Source organism: Gorilla gorilla, chromosome 15, assembly GCF_029281585.2.
Source record: "Gorilla gorilla gorilla isolate KB3781 chromosome 15, NHGRI_mGorGor1-v2.1_pri, whole genome shotgun sequence".
NCBI classification, from domain to species: Eukaryota; Metazoa; Chordata; class Mammalia; order Primates; family Hominidae; genus Gorilla; species Gorilla gorilla.
The window spans coordinates 63,820,016-63,838,138 of record NC_073239.2 but is presented as its reverse complement, the minus strand read 5'-3'; the positions used below and the strand labels follow the sequence as shown (position 1 = coordinate 63,838,138).

At 32.8% G+C, this 18,123-nt stretch overlaps 1 protein-coding gene across 2 annotated transcripts in view; it reads left to right on the top strand.

Annotated features, from left to right (window-relative positions):
* MDGA2 (MAM domain containing glycosylphosphatidylinositol anchor 2) overlaps positions 1-18,123 on the top strand; it is an 834,858-nt gene that overhangs the window by 793,316 nt on the left and 23,419 nt on the right. For both annotated transcript variants that reach the window (XM_004055127.5, XM_055362264.2), the window contains exons 12-14: positions 3,658-3,678; positions 6,964-7,119; positions 7,573-7,731. In XM_004055127.5, the coding sequence (XP_004055175.2) occupies positions 3,658-3,678; positions 6,964-7,119; positions 7,573-7,731 (336 nt within the window). The remainder of the gene's footprint in view (positions 1-3,657; positions 3,679-6,963; positions 7,120-7,572; positions 7,732-18,123) is intronic.

The following is an 18,123-nucleotide window of genomic DNA, read 5'->3' as shown; positions in this document are numbered from 1 at the left end:
AATAATCTCCATTGCATAAATGTACCAGTTTATTTATATACATATCAAAAGACATCTTAGTTGCCGGATTTTGGTCTTTGTTGTTGGTGACCATTCATTTTTCATATTGCTAATGTTAAAAAATGCTAAATGTTTGTGTGTGTGTGTGTGTGTGTTAGTGATAGTTTTCTTTTTATTAACTATATGCATAAAATATTTCTTCACTACTTAAATGTCCTATTTGGAGAAAAATAGAAATTAGTGCAGAACTTTGAAAAAGTTAAAAGTGGATCTAAAACTTTTATCTAGAATTAATATCTCAAAGAGAAACAATGGCAATTAGATATATTTATTCTTTCTTTTTTTTTTTTTTTTTTTTTTTTTGGAGATGGGATTTTGCTTTCGTTGCCCAGGCTGGAGTGCAATGCCGCAATGTTGGCTCACCGCAACCTCCACCTCCTGGGTACAAGCAATTATCCTGCTTCAGCCTCCCGAGTAGCTGGGATTACAGGCATGTGCCACCATGCCCTACTAATTTTGTATTTTTAGTACAGATGGGGTTTTTCCATGTTGGTCAGGCTGGTCTCGAACTCCCGACCTCAGGTGATCCACCTGCCTCGGCCTCCCAAAGTGCTGGATTACAGGCATGAGCCACTGCGCTCAGCCTAGATATGTTATTTTACTGTATACTAAAGAGATAAATATTTCAAAAATTGAAATTTGTGTGCATTTTAGAATTTTAATATTCAGTGTTAGCTGTAGAATTTTCAATGTATTTCAGGTTTGAATGAATCATTATTTAAACAGTCGTATTTATTGTATTGCTTCAGTAGAATATTATTATTACTATATATATATTTTTGAGATGGAGTCTCACTCTGTCTCCCAGGCTGGAGTGCAGTGGCATGATCTCGACTCGCTGCAACCTCCACCTCTTGAGTTCAAGTGAATCTCCTGCCTCAGCCTCCCCAGTAGCTGGTATTACATGCACTTGCTACCACGCCCAGCTAATGTTTGTATGTTTAGTAGAGACGGGGGTTTCTCCATGGGCAGCCTGGTCTCAAACTTCTGACCTCAGGTGATCCACCCACTTCAGCCTCCCAAAGTGCTTGGATTACGGGCATGAGCCACAGCACCCGGCCAAACGTGATTCTTTTTATCATTGATTATCAGAGCCTGAGTTAAAAAGATAATAGAATGCTTTGTTTGCAACTGAAGTACTCCATTGTGTTTACCCTTAAGTATACGTTTCCTGCTTAAGGGGAAAGTAGTGAATACTGTCAAACGTGAAATATGAAGTAAAACTATTAACAACTCATTAAAGTTGTTTGTACTTACAGTTTTTACCAAATAAATAAGATGTATAATGTAGAGTGCATTAATATCAATATCTTTAAAAGATGAAGATATTCGGACCCAGAAAATTTCAGTGTCCTGAAAAGTTAAATGACTGTGAAATGACAAACCGGACTAGAATTAGGGTTCACCACTCCATTAGAGAAGATCTTTACTTCTTTGCTAAAGTTAATTGATCATTATGACTTTCCTTAAGAGATTTTAAAAAGTTAATTAGCTTAGTAGTTGTTATTGAAAACTCTGAGGCAACAAACTAAAATGAAAAATACATGCGGAAAATAGATATTACTCTTAATAATAAGTTTTCAAAATTGTTTTTACATACTTAGGTGTACATATTAAGATCTCCAACATTTTTATTAAAATTATTTTTATGTGATATAGGTTTGGGCAATGTATACTTTAATGGTTTAGAGGCAATGTGTTAGTCTGTTTGGGCTGCCATAACAAAATACCATAGTGGGAGGCTTAAACAACACAAATTTATTTCTCACACTTTAAGAGGCTGAGAAGTCCGAGATCAAAGCACTGGCATAGTTAGCTTCTGGTGAGAGCTCTCTTCCTAATTTATAGATGGTCACTTTTTCACCATGTCTTCTTCACATGGCAGACAGAGCTCTCTGGTGTCTCCTCCTCCTCTTATAAGGACACCAATCCCATTGGACTGGGGCCAACATTAATTTAATCTTAATTACCTCCCTAAAGGATTTATCCCCAAATACAATCACATTGGGGATTAGGCATTGACATATGCATTTTTATGGGGACACAATTGTCTATAATATGCATTTATAAAAAAATTATACGTGCAAGTTCAAATGAAAGAAGAAAAAACTGGACTCGCTGAACTATTTAGAAGTTAGATGTGCAAATTTTCACAAAGTTAACTGCATTATGTATAGTGAATTTGGTGAGTTAAATGTTGGAGGCGAAGTCTCAATTAAAATTCAGTCTGGTAAGAGCTTTACATGTACATACAACATATCTTAGAACTAAGTTATAATTCAAGGACGCTTACATCTTTGAAAGATAGCACATAATTTTTTAAGAATTTCATATTAACTATGAAATAATTTTAATTTTTACTAATTTTAAAATTAAAATACATGGATATCTTGCCAAAAAATTAAATTATTTTTAGTTCACTTTCAGTTCCTTTTCTGTTATTCTTTTCATAATTTGCAATGTGGAATGTAGAATCAGAAAAACAACTACAGTAATGGGAATTGTCTTCTGTATGTAGGAAGAGTGAAAATCATTGAAAAAGTTACTCTGTTAAAATTTATCATTTGTATACTAATGTTACAATTATATATGAATATTTTTGCCCATCAGAGTTTATTACTATTGCACAAATTTAACAAAGGTGGTTAATGACAACCACTAAGAAAATGGCAAATCAGATAAGTTCTGCACTGTAAATTAACTGCCAATTGTAATCCTGGGAAACTACATTCTGCCTATTGTAATCTTGGGGAATTACATCAATGCTGTCCTTCATCCAGACTGGAATATTTTCTCAGAGTGATAAGTGGTTAATTGATACATGCAGATACAAATTTGGCCCTTAGATGAGAGATATTTTTGTTGTTGTGTTAGTAATATTTTAAGTATTCATCTCTCTTTGGGTGGAAATTCATTGGCACTTGTATTGCAAATATAATTAGTTTTCGGGGAAAAAAAATTCTTTTGGTACCCCAGAACACAAAATGTATTGCTCATCATTTTAAAATTCTGTGTGCATGCACACGTGTGTATGTATGTGTATATTTTACTGTAATTAAACAAAAAGGCATTGATGTAGCTATTCGTTTTAGTACACATATTACAACATGATATCAGGATTGCTTTATTTTCATCTGTGCCATGAACTTTCTACTTTACTCTCAGTAGAAGTAGAAAACAGCAAAAAACAAAAGTGGAAACTCTGCTAGATAATTGTTTTCATTTTTAGATCACCTAGATTATAGATTGGCCTAGTTTCAGCCTCAATTTTGATATCTGAGTATTTTTGTTTAGCACTAGTTCAGATATTTAAGAGGTCAGAAACTCTATACCTTGAAAAGGGAACATTTCCTGTGCTATTTAGCATTGGTCTTTTTGGTAATTTGAGGCTGTTATTGCTGAGCTCCAAAGCAGATTATATTCAATCCTCTAAAACAAAATGGATTGCAGATATTAATCTCAATGGCCACAGTGGGAAAGATCATTAAGTTTTGGTAAGGAACTATGAGACACTGATTAGACTTTTATTTATAAAAGACATTCAAGCCATGCTAACATTGTTTTTTTGTTTGTTTGTTTCTTTTGCTTTTCTTGTAGCTCCTGTAAATCCTCATTTGAGTAAGTATATTTTAACTTACAAAATGGCACTATATTTAATAAATACAAAAATAGAATGTTTATAAATATACAAAAATTGTTTAGTAACTATTCTTAGTTTGTTTAAAACACAATGGTTCAGAATCAGTAAAATTGGCATTAAATGTAGATTTTAAATTTCAAAGGATAGGAGTATAAATACAATTTTTTAATACTGATAATTGAGGTTTATAGATTTTCCTAAATATTGAAATATGGAGCCATTTACCAACCTGCTTAATATTTGCTATTTCTGCAGCTGTGGGATTATTTTTTTCTTTTGTGGGATTGCATATCATTTTTATCGTTGTTACACGTTTCTTTGATTTTCCTTCTTTGAATGTCTATATTCCACTTATAAAAGAGTATGGTTACTTAGAAAGTTGGTATTTGATGGGTTTAATTGAGACTTTCTTTTATAGAACACTAGTTTACGCTCCAATGTATTTGCTCTAATTTAGGTTATGAATTCTATAAAATTGTTAAATTTGGGGACTTCTGGAAAGTTTTTATTTTGTTTTATATTAAATGTTATAAGATGATATGTATCTACCTGAAAAATATTCCCATATATGAAAACTTCTCTCTCCCTGGAAAATAATATTAAATCAACAGAGGATTTACTAGGAAGACATATTCTAAAATCAGAGCTATTTATTTGTAATTTAAGGTTAGATTTCTTACAAGTTTAAGGACTAAAGAGCGTCGTCTCTGGGTGCAAAAGGACCACTGGGTATCAGGATTCTTGTTCCTGAGTTTTTATTTTTGTTTTTTCATCATATTGAGAAGGATTCAGGGAAAATTGTGCAGACCACATAAAGCAAAATTTTGAAGACCACGTAATGGAGAATATTTAAGATATGTTTAATTATTTCTATGTAGCCCCAGAAACTCTGCTAAAATCATGTTGAAATTAGAAAACCAGTGGAAAATTCAAGATCCACTCGATTCTCAGTTCTATATCTTTGTGAAAATCCTGGACTTTATTACTTATTTATACTTATTACTCTTTTAGTATTTTATATTACATTGGCTTTTGAAAAGTTTGTACAGCTCATTGCATTATCATTATCTATCAGATATTCTTTATTCTAATAAACTTTTTAAATGAATAAATGTATTTGCACATATTTATAATTGTCTCTTTTTAAAGTGACAGGACAATCATAAAATTCTTGAGTTTTGACTAGTGAGTTTTATTTTCATTTTACCTGCCAACTTTTTATAAATTTTCTTCAGTAATAGGCTTATTAATTGTAAAGATATGTGTCCTTAGAAGGACTCAAGAGCTATTGATGTTGCTTAAGTATCTTTGTTTGATTTGAATTATTACACTAGTTATAATATTATAAACAACTTACACCATATAAAATAACCTAAACGATGAAAAATTTTAGGCACAACTGACATTTTTTGTAGTTTTCATAAGCTGCATTATTGCTTAATTTTACTATGAAAGACTTAAATATTTAGGTCTCAAAAATTATTGTATAGATTTTTAAAGACAAGATATTTTCTCTTTTTAACCAAGTTTAAATTACAAAAAAAAATGGTTCAACAGTGTTATAAAAATTCATTATACATAATTTTAAATAACATATAAAAAATAAGACTTGGCAGTAGATACATAAACTGAAATCCTTAATCTTTACATTTGTTCTGTGACTCTTTTTTGTGCATATGTAATATGTAATTAAATAACTGAAAACATTCAAAATCAAACATTCCCTTTATGGTATTCAAAACGCCAGAGTAGCAACTAATGGAATTTCATGTCATACCTAAAATATCTTTAAAGAAATACATGCATGTATGTAAATGCATACACTGCTACACTGCTGTTACCAACATTATTTTTCCAACTGATAGCATCAAAAGGTCATGTCTTGTTTGGTACAAGGTCTGTGACATAAATATGTGTCTAATAAATATTTTATGTACAATAATGTTTATTCAGAAATTTATTGATTTATTTAGACTTCCTTAAATATGTATATTTCCTGTAACATTACCTACCCAGAATATAGAATATAAATAAATACAAAGAGATAAAGCAAGTGTTTCGTCTAAAAAACAAAAACAAAACATAAACTCATTCCCTAAATTTAAAGGAAAAGCCTTCTGTTTTATTTTTTTTTGTAAGTACCAAAAATTTTCAATTAATTCAGGTACATGATCTCAACCAGGACTCCATTTCCAAGGATATCTGATAAATCCATAACCCCTTATGGGTAGGTTGGAGAGAGACTAAAATGGAAGTCTCTGTTCTTTAAGTGTTTATATCTCTATGAATTCCAGGGAATTTGGATTCCATTTGACATTATCATTTAATAGCTGACCTTTGCCAAAGTTTTCTCCTCTGTAAAGCCTCATGAGTAAGGATTATTGTGATTTCATAGAGTTGTTATGAGGCTGAGTGAAATAATATACATCATGTTTATTCTTTCTCAAGGATACACACTCTTTAATAATGTATCTAGTGGACCTTACCAACTTATTTATACCTATTTTTTTCAAGCAGTAAGAAAACCTTTGATACCTAGAAACATTACTACTACCACCCACATTTCAGGGATAGTTGAAAAAGTCTTTCTCTGAACTTGTGTTGGCCCTGAACTCAACATACGTTAGGCATCCGAGAAATCACAGTCCTTCAAAGTCTTTAAAAGGTCTTTTAATTACTTCATTTCCATACTGAAGTTCAAGTATCTGGGAAACCCACATTCGGATAAAGTAGGAAGGATAAATACTTTTCAAAATAATTTGCTATTAGCTTGCCCTAAACACACTTCCATTTATGCAAATGGATATTTAAAAGCATCTCTAGACATGCATGAAAAATTATAAACTTAAAGTATACCAATTTAAAACTACCCTCAGGTAAATTAATAAAGGTAATTTTCCAATTGACAGTTTTGTTTTGATTGTTTCTATACTGACAAAATGAAAGTTGGGAAAATTCTTCAGCAATAATTCAAGCATAAATTGTATTCTTTAATTTCAGTTATCTGGATATTTTAGAGAAAAATTGTTTGAGTCTTAATTATTCAATAAGATATTAATTTACATGTAAAATTCTTTTACTTTTTCATTAAAATTAGATTGGTTTTATGTTTAGTTGTAATCTTCTGCACTATTATGGCTCTCATGCCATTGTCACAATCTTGCATTATTATTGCTATGTAATATTTTACATTTTTCTTATGAAAATGTTGCAGTATGTGTATTAATTTAATTAATATTAATTTAATTAAAATTTACCAACAGGAGAATTTCATTGTGGATTTGAAGATGGTAATATTTGTTTGTTCACTCAAGATGATACAGATAATTTTGACTGGACAAAACAAAGTACAGCAACAAGAAATACAAAATATACTCCTAATACAGGACCTAATGCTGACCGTAGTGGCTCCAAAGAAGGTATGGGGGTATGACCTTTTGTGTTCATAGCAATCAGAGACTTTTAAAAACTGCTATAAATATGAAATACTAATATTTAGCCATATATTTGAAGATTATGGAATAAAATATTAAATTTTCTGTACAGTATCAATTTAGATATTTACAAAACTTTGTAGACATTAATTTTTTCTCAGACTTCACTGATACGTATAGTAGAGAGAATAGGAATTTTTTGATAATTCAAGTCTAAATTTCAACTTTTTATACATTTTATCTTTAATTTGGTAGATCATTTATTCTTTGTGTTACAGCCACTATTAGTTACATATACACACAGAGATTTTATAAATGAGATGCAAATCTTCCTATCCATCTTTATTTTGTATGAAAACTATAAGACTTCTCAGTGATTTGAAATTTCATTATGCCTAAGAATAATGTGTTTAAACACTTTATTTTGTCTGTTTTAAGGTTTTTATATGTACATTGAGACATCACGACCCAGATTGGAAGGCGAAAAGGCTCGACTTCTCAGCCCTGTTTTCAGCATAGCTCCCAAAAACCCTTACGGACCCACAAACACTGCATATTGTTTCAGCTTCTTTTATCACATGTATGGACAACATATAGGTGAGATAGCAATAATTACTGATTCTTACAAGATTAATGATAACTAAGAAGAAAAAGGTTCATAAACACACAGCATTAAAACAATTTTTGGTCAAAGAATGCTATAATTTACTTTTTAAATGATTTATCTGCAAATTGCAAAATAAGATACTAAGAATTTTTTCCCACCATCTAATTCAGATTTGGAATTTGACATTTTAGATCATCACCTACCTCCCTTTGGAATCCTAAATCAGGTAGACAATCAATGAGTTAAATTCTTTACCAGGTCTCATGGAATTCACACAGCATAATTTAGGCTGCTTCTTTCCAAAGAAACTTGCTTCGACAGTGACTGAATGCATATTAATCATGATGAAAAGTAATATTGTCATGTTGCTATATTGACAGTTATTTTTAGCACCATCCACATATTTGAAACATTGGTGTGATTTTTTTCATGTTTTTAAAGTATGCCAAACACACCCAGTAAGATTTAAGAACATTCTAGGTCCTGCACAGCATACAAAGATAAAGACACATTTCCTTCCCTTGAGACCTTGTACAGTAATAGAGGATAAGATCAGATGCACAACTGTGCTAGATAGAGCATGACATTACACTGAGAGTAGACCTAGTAAACTCTGTGGGGAAAAAGATCATGCAGGTCTACCATTCTTTATGTGCAATTCTAAAATCCTGAGAACTGAATATCAATTTTTAAAATTTAATTATTTGACATTACATGTTAGCCTGATATATAACCTGAACTGATATGAACCTATGTATAGTCTCTATCCAAATGAATGTGGACATTTATACCATTTGCAGCAAAAATATTACTGTTTTTAATAATATGATTCTACTCCAGACCATTCCAGAAGATATCACATAATATAAGTGATATAATCTCTCACCTTTCTAATGTAAGACAAAATTCTGAATAATGAAGTATATCTAACCCCATAGAGCTTGAACCAGGTATTGTGGATCTTTATCTAGTTAAGGAATGAGTCACTGCATCAATACAAACGAGAACATTTCTCTGGTATGCAAAAGAGGTATGTTTTCAATACGCAGAGATTAGCACAGGGAAGGTTAAAGCACTGGTAATAAGGAAGTAAAATTTGAGAAGTTAGGATTACATTAGTGTCTTTATATAAATTAATAAAATGATAGTATAAATATATGTGATATAAACTAATACAATTGGACACATAATATGTATCAGCCACCATATTATTTAAGCTAAGTAATACTCTCAATTAAGTTTGTAAAAGTGAACGTCACTGTCCATCTTTTACCGTGGAGAAAACTGAACCTCAAGAAGTTTGTGTGAACTGCCAAGTAAATGGTTGTGCTGGGATTCAAACTCATACCCAACAGTATTAACTAGTATTCTTCACAGTATACTGACAAGCCTAAACGGATAGCACTTGGGTTTTTTTGTTTTGTTTTATAATTTATTTTTATTTTTATTTTTTATGAGACAGGCTCTTGCTATGTTGCCCAGGCTGGTCTCAAGCAATCTTCCCACCTCCGCCTCTCAAAATGCTGGGATTACAGGCATGAGTCATTGTGCCCAGCCAGAAAGCTTTTGAGAAGTTAAACTACTATAAACTTGAAGTCAGGAGACCTGGGCAGGAACTTGGCTGTAGCACTTCATCACTGTAATACTTCAGAGAAATCACTTAAAATGTCTGAACCTTGGTTTCCTTATCTGTAAAATGAGAATAATAACTCTTATTTCAGAAAGCTGTAGTTTAAGTTAAATTAGGCAACATACATAGTATCTTCAACCAGATGGCAGACACTCATAATCTTAGGTTACTTTGAATCTGAAATAGCAATAATAATGGCAATAATAAAATAATAGTTGACATTTATGCAGTACTCATCATGGGCTAGGATACTTTGTGGATTATTTCTCTTAATTTTCATGATCAACATTTGTGCTTATTAAAATCATTATCCTGTTTCATAGATAACAAAATTGAAATACAAAGGACTTTAGTTACCATACCCATCACATGGCTAAGTAGAGAAGCCATAACACAAACATGGGAAGCTGGACAGAGTCTGCCCGTTTTATTACTGTGCAGGAACACTTGTTGGAAGATTTTGCAAGCCTAGCTAAGTATGTGACAGTTACTTAGTAGTGGTGTGAGTTACTAGATTTTCTGCAATCAAAAAGCATAATGAGATATTTGATTTAGGAAAATAAACATAAAAATAGGTAAAATCATTCAGAAACAGAATGTAGACTGGGAATCACTAAAAAAACCAATGAAAGGAAACAAATCGCAAAATTGCCAAGCCATTTTATTTATTGTGGGATTACTATATTATTACTAATGTAGGATTGGCTCAACTCTAATTCTTCCTTTTTGTTAATAATGTATACTCTATTTCCTCTTTGTTTTGAATATGTGTCATGTACTTTCTTTCTCCTCTTCCAATTTACATTGGATCACATATTTTAATTGATTTTTAAATAAATATTTCCAAGACCAATATTTTGAATTACTTTAAGTCATAATATATGTTCACCTTATTTATGAGACTAGATTTTAGAGCTTTACTTTAAAATAATTTTTAAAATACTTTAAAAATACTTTTAATACATCATTGTAATATACTTTTAACTTAATAGTTGTTAGTCTTATCTTCTTTATTGTCAATGGATGTCCAGTTGACGTTCTGCTAGTTTTATTCTGATTATTTTGGGATAAGGGAAAATTAGGAGGACAGTTCTCCATTTCTTGGCAAACATTTACATTTTGACCCCTGTGTCATTTCTTTGCTTCATCAGACTGAAGGTTGCAGGCTGGGTATCAGGTCTATTACTTGGGTTCCTCTCAGCAAGCTGCAGGCATGCTGCTTACTGAAATCTAGGCAAAAATACCTGGTCCAGACATTGAGTAATCAGTTAAAGCTAGATGAGATAGTTCATTAGAGAGATCTGCTGGTAATTAAAACATTCCCTCTTTGCATATATTATTTTCAGACTTTCATTAATCTGTAAACTCAGGAGGCATTTACAGCCACTAGTTTTACAAATTGTATTTTCAGTTTTAGTCATTCTTTTGGAAATCCAGATTCAAAGATGCCTTGCCCTGAATTTCTAATAGCCTAATTAAATTTATAACTTCATGAGTAACTGTAAATAAATCTTGAACTTTTAACTTTGACTAAAGGACGGTATACCATTGAGAAGGTTCATAATTATCTAATACAGAAATGAGCAATACCCTACTAAGAAGAGAGACTCCTCTTTGAACTAAAGTTAAATATATTGCATTACTTATCATTTGCAATATAACAAACTTCCCCAAACTTTTGTGACTTAAAACAACAAATATTTATTATCTCACAGTTGCTGTGGGTCAATACAAGTATAGCTCAGCTGAGTGCCTTTGGCTCAAAGTCTCTCCTAAGGTTATAGTCCTTCCAGAAAAGGACTCCACCATAATTTGAAGACTCAGTTTGGGGAGGATACACTTCCAAGCCCACTTGCTTGATTTTTGGCAGGCTTTGCTCCCTTAAGATATTGGACTATAGATACTGATTTCTTGCTGGCTGTTGATTGGAGGCCTCCCTCAATTCCTCACCATGTGGACATCTCTACAGGGCTGTCGCATAACATGGCAGCAGGCTTTCTTCAAAGCAAGTAATCCATTAAGAAGAGAGAGAGAATGCATGCCCAGGATTTTTCATAACCTAACCCCTGAAGTGATATCCCATATGTCTGTCTGGTTCCATTTAATGTGACTGAGTTGATAATTCAAGCCCATACCCAAGGGGAGAGAAATGCACAAGAGTGTTCATGCTAGGACCTAGGTTGAGTTGAGCTCTGCCACACTGGTACAATTTCTTTTTAGTTAAATATTTCATCAAAATTGATTGAATAAAAAAACATGTTTCCAAATGAAAACTATAATGTTATCCTTAAAGTACCTGCTGATTTATATGTAAGTGATACAACATCTGGCCATTGATAATAATAAAAGATTCTTTCAGCATTCCTGTGACTACTAATGGACATTTCAATTCTCGATGAATCCACTGAATTTCTAATGTTCTTGCAAAAAAAAAAAAAAAGAATCTCATAGGAGATCACTAGATATGACAAAAGTGTATTAAAAATAAGTTAAATGCATCATTCATTTCTTTAAAAAAAGAATGTGCAATGTAAAGGTCATATCATATCAGGAAATTAAGGCACTTGTGAATACATTCATTGTACTTGATATGAATGGTTCAATAAAGTTGTGTCTCTAGAAAGCTAATTCCACTATGGAGTAAACAGGAGGAAAGCAAAGGAGTTCATTAATGAAGAAGCAGGAGACTGTAAAAGAACTGATAAATAGAGATGTGGGATTGTAGAAGGGCTTATTTTAAGAGGAAAAAGAGGTAATAAAAAGGGCAAGCTTAGATGGGAATTTAGAGCTCTGGTTGGGGAATGAGACTTTAAGAGAGAAACTGATGCCATTTCCACTAAAGTGGTAAAAAAAAAAGAATTAAGTATTAATAGTAACATGGCTTCTGATAGATTTCTAGCTGCAATGACAGCAAGCTGACATGGAAGTTGCCTTCCTGTCTCCATTTTCTCTGCAAAACAGATATAGAGGTACATGTTCAAAGAGGAGATAGCTTTAGGAGAGTGGTAAATGGGAGCACAAAGTAATTTGACAATATAGAGACAGCTGGAGAGGCTGGAGATGAGGACATCAATCTGTAGGTTTCTGAAATGCATTTTGGAATATAATGGCCAGTTTGAGTCCCCATCTGTGCATACTACTGCATTTCGCTTGCTAACTGATTTTCTTGCTGTCTTTTTTAAAAAGTCCATAGCTTCCAGGGTAAAGATCTTTCTCTAAAAGCAGTAACAGGACCTCAAGGATATATGCCCCTCTGGCTTTTCCTTGGGGTAGCTTCATAGTCTTTTCCAGTCATACTTGAAGTTTTTTGGGTAAAGCTCTCTTGTGCCTGAAGCCTCTTCACAGGCTGTCTCTTTTGTCCTGCTGAACTGTAGGCTTGATGGGAGTAGAAATGATGTCTCTTCTGATGACACTCTGCCCTGCATGTAAATATTCAAGTACCCCCCCAAAAAAATTTAATAAATATTTGTTTATCTAATTGAATAAGTACTTTTTCTCCTATTTAATCATCTAAGTCATGCATAACCTTCCTTAAAAAAGCAATTCAGGGATATATGCTGAAATTCTTTCCTATCTTCTCTGCTCCTTTTGTTCCCAAAACTCCTGATATGTATACCTATCATAATGTTTATCACACTGACCCCTGTAAAATTGTAAACTCCTTGAGAGCAGTAACCATGATTTATTTACATTTGATTCTCGGAAACAACATTTACACAATAGATTTAAAGAATGATCCAAACTAGATTCTTTTGCTTCTGGATATACTAGAATAACAAAACAAGGGAATTGAAAGTATGCAGTTTAGTCTGGAAATAGAAGGTAGTTTCATTAAGACATTATAGATTGTAAAAAAAAAACAGATAGAAGATGAAGTTTATTATTGACTTAACTTGAATTTTCATCTATATGCTCTGGAAGCTAAAGTAAAAAGAAAAGCAAAAGTGTCACATATTCTTAACAATTAATGCAAAGAGAAATGCATATTATAAAAGTACACTTGAGTAATGTTACCAGCAATATCTTTACTTACTAAGATATTCATATAAAGTATAAAGATATAAAACTTGTTCAAATAAAAATTTAATATATTGATAAACCATAATACAAGATAAAATAACATTTTTGTTTTCAGCTGAAATATTAAGGACCAGGTATGTCACCTTATGATGATCTAACTTAATGTAGAGAAAGAATGTAAAGAATCTGAAATTAACTACTCATTAAGTTTCTCTTTTTTTATTATTATTATTATACTTTAAGTTTTAGGGTACATGTGCACAATGTGCAGGTTAGTTACATATGTATACATGTGCCATGCTGGTGCGCTGCACCCACCAACTCGTCATCTAGCATTAGGTATATCTCCCAATGCTATACCTCCCCCCTCCCCCCACCCCACAACAGTCCCCAGAGTGTGATGTTCCCCTTCCTGTGTCCATGTGATCTCATTGTTCAGTTCCCACCTATGAGTGAGAATATGCAGTGTTTGGTTTTTTGTTCTTGCGATAGTTTACTGAGAATGATGATTTCCAATTTCATCCGTGTCCTTACAAAGGACATGAACTCATCCTTTTTTATGGCTGCATAGTATTCCATGGTGTATATGTGCCACATTTTCTTAATCCAGTCTATCATTGTTGGACATTTGCGTTGGTTCCAAGTCTTTGCTATTGTGAATAGTGCCGCAATAAACATACATGTTCCTGTGTCTTTATAGCAGCATGATTTATAGTCCTTTGGGTATATACCCAGTAATGGGATGCCTGGGTCAAATTGTATTTCTAGTTCTAGATCCCTGAGGAATCGCCACACTGACTTCCACAATGGTTGAACTAGTTTACAGTCCCACCAACAGTGTAAAAGCGTTCCTATTTCTCCACATCCTCTCCAGCACCTGTTGTTTCCTGACTTTCTAATGATTGCCATTCTAACTGGTGTGAGATGGTATCTGATTGTGGTTTTGATTTGCATTTCTCTGATGGCCAGTGATGGTGAGCATTTTTTCATGTGTCTTTTGGCTGCATAAATGTCTTCTTTTGAGAAGTGTCTGTTCATGTCCTTCGCCCACTTTTTGATGGGGTTGTTTGTTTTTTTCTTGTAAATTTGTTTGAGTTCATTGTAGATTCTGGATATTAGCCCTTTGTCAGATGAGTAGGTTGCGAAAATTTTCTCCCATTTTGTAGGTTGCCTGTTCACTCTGGTGGTAGTTTCTTTTGCTGTGCAGAAGCTCTTTAGTTTAATTAGATCTCATTTGTCAATTTTGGCTTTGGTTGCCATTGCTTTTGGTGTTTTAGACATGAAGTCCTTGCCCATGCCTATGTCCTGAATGGTAATGCCTAGGTTTTCTTCTAGGGTTTTTATGGTTTTAGGTCTAACGTTTAAGTCTTTAATCCATCTTTAATTGATTTTTGCATAAGGTGTAAGGAAGGGATCCAGTTTCAGCTTTCTACATATGGCTAGCCAGTTTTCCCAGCACCATTTATTAAATAGGGAATCCTTTCCCCATTGCTTGTTTTTCTCAGGTTTGTCAAAGATCAGATAGTTGTAGATATGCGGCGTTATTTCTGAGGGCTCTGTTCTGTTCCATTGATCTATATCTCTGTTTTGGTACCAGTACCATGCTGTTTTGGTTACTGTAGCCTTGTAGTATAGTTTGAAGTCAGGTAGTGTGATGCCTCCAGCTTTGTTCTTTTAGCTTAGGATTGACTTGGCGATGCGGGCTCTTTTTTGGTTCCATATGAACTTTAAAGTAGTTTTTTCCAATTCTGTGAAGAAAGTCATTGGTAGCTTGATGGGGATGGCATTGAATCTATAAATTACCTTGGGCAGTATGGCCATTTTCATGATATTGATTCTTCCTACCCATGAGCATGGAATGTTCTTCCATTTGTTTGTATCCTCTTTTATTTCCTTGAGCAGTGGTTTGTAGTTCTCCTTGAAGAGGTCCTTCACATCCCTTGTAAGTTGGATTCCTAGGTATTTTATTCTCTTTGAAGCAATTGTGAATGGGAGTTCACTCATGATTTGGCTCTCTGTTCATCTGTTATTGGTGTATAAGAATGCTTGTGATTTTTGTACATTGATTTTGTATCCTGAGACTGCTGAAGTTGCTTATCAGCTTAAGGAGATTTTGGGCTGAGACAATGGGGTTTTCTAGATATACAATCACGTTATCTGCAAACAGGGACAATTTGACTTCCTTTTTTCCTAATTGAATACCCTTTATTTCCTTCTCCTGCCTAATTGCCCTGGCCAGAACTTCCAACACTATGTTGAATAGGAGTGGTAAGAGAGGGCATCCCTGTCTTGTGCCAGTTTTCAAAGGGAATGCTTCCAGTTTTTGCCCATTCAGTATGATATTGGCTGTGGGTTTGTCATAGATAGCTCTTATTATTTTCAGATACATCCCATCAATACCTAATTGATTGAGAGTTTTTAGCATGAAGGGTTGTTGAATTTTGTCAAAGGCCTTTTCTGCATCTGTTGAGATAATCATGTGGATTAATCAAGAGTTTTGCAAGAATGGATTAATGCTTTCTAACAGATATGCTGGCATTCAAGGATTTTAAACTAGGATCTTAAATATTTTTATACAAGATATTGAGAAAGCAAAGATGGTATTTTGCATGATTTTATGAGTTTGATTTTTATTCTCATTTTGGTCAATGACTGTATTTCTTCTGATTAGAATTCAAAATGTCAAGATTCTTGCTTACATATCAAATATATTCTCAAATAGGAAATCAGCTCACACATTGGGATTTTTTTTCCCTTGGAGTTAAACGCCATATGAGAAAGAATATTAAGATAAGGAGCCATTATTTTAAAGCCTTGATTTCACTGACTCTAGGAGAATCTCAGTGGAATAAATATAAAATATTAAGGTACTTGCATTCTGATAAATTCTCAGAATTAAGTTCCTTGAAGAAGACAACTCTTAGGTGGCTGAGGGGATAGATAAGGCTCCTTAGTGTTCTCCATTTAGATATTAGGGAATAACTACCAAACCGTGAGCTGTTTGATACTAGTTGATATTAAGTCACGCTTTCTCTTAAGAATTAGTCTATGCTCTCAGCGAAGTCCTGTTTGTATTTAATACTGATAATGCCAATGCTGTAAATGTGAAAATAATGCTATAGATGGAAGACATTCATTCAGTAAACTGCTCTGTTAAATGATATGAATTTAAAATTGAGGAGGTGGATAGAATGTAGCCATGACTTATGACAATGTATAATAAAACTCTTTTTACAGGTACTTGTTATAGACCTGCTAGTAAAACTATGTGTAATCTTTAATACATTTATCTTTTTAGAATCCAGGTTTGAACCACTAACTACTTCTAAACTCATTTTTTTTCTATTCTTCATTGATGATGGTCCCTCAGACAATGTATATAATAAAATCTAGTGTGTTTAAGCAAAATTAATGATATGAACTGAGTAAGGCTGAGAACACAGTAACTGAGAAAGGCTGCTACTTCAAACCATATAAGTCTAATTTTCAGTATAATTAATAGACAATATTATTTCATCAATTGAATTGATGGTAAGCAATTGAGTTAACTGCTTCTGTTTCTCATCCAGTGTACCCAACTTTAAAACTAATTTCATTGACATTAAGGATTTATTATAATGGGTTTTTTTTACCCTTAGGTTTGAATTCACTCATTTCTGTTCAATAGGATGAATTGCAAAGGCTGTGTGCCTAATCCTAGTGTTTAGAATTCTATAGAGAATAAATGACAAATATGATAAAAGTTTTTTATTCATCAAATAGTTCATCATCTTTTTGAGGTAATAAATTTCTGAATAAAATAAAAGTCAGAAAGTAATATGTATCAAAATGTAGGACAAGCCCATGGCGTGGGTGAACAAGGGAGAGAAGACTGAGGGGTACATTAAAATAAAAGTGTCTACGGAAGAGAAGAAATATAAAGCATCCTCCAAAAGAGGTAATTATATAGGAGGTGGAGAACAAAGGCCAAAGAATATGAGAAATGGACAGAGCCAATGTATGACATTGGAGAATACTGTGCTTATGGAAGAGTAGAGAAAGTGATAGAACCAAAGAGGGAAAAGGTCAGCATAAGGGATCTGACTTACATCAGAGAAATAGAAAGGAAAGCTATAATTTAAAAACATTTTGGACTCTAATGTACAAATTCACCTGTGCACCAGAAGGAATGGTAATAACTGTAGAAAATAAACTGGCATTTTTCATTTAGGATAGCACTGCAATTATATGTTGAAAAAATATCAATGGACATGGGCAGCTGTTTTTATTCAAGCAGAAAATAATGATTTTATAATTTCTCACTTTGTATGTATGTATAAAACAAATGATGCTAGCAATTACCTATCAATATACATAGATCTTGCCTAGAGCTGGATGATTTTGGCACATCCTCATTTTTCATGAAATGTGAAACTCAGTAAGTCTCTGTTACTGATTATAACAATGCGATTTGTATGCAAGTGATCTCCAGACCTCAGAATATACCAAATTGCAAATTAATTCATGTAAATGTGGCAATTTCAAGACTCTATTGGGAATATGTATGCACATTTTAGGACATATACTTAAATTATTTATCTAAAATATATAATACATATTTATAGTACAATAATTAAAAGTAAAATTATGTTAAGAACTTAAGAGAACTAGGTTAACAGTAGTGATAAATATTATTTATGCAAATTATAGTTTATATTATAATATATATTAAATAATATTAAAATAATAATCA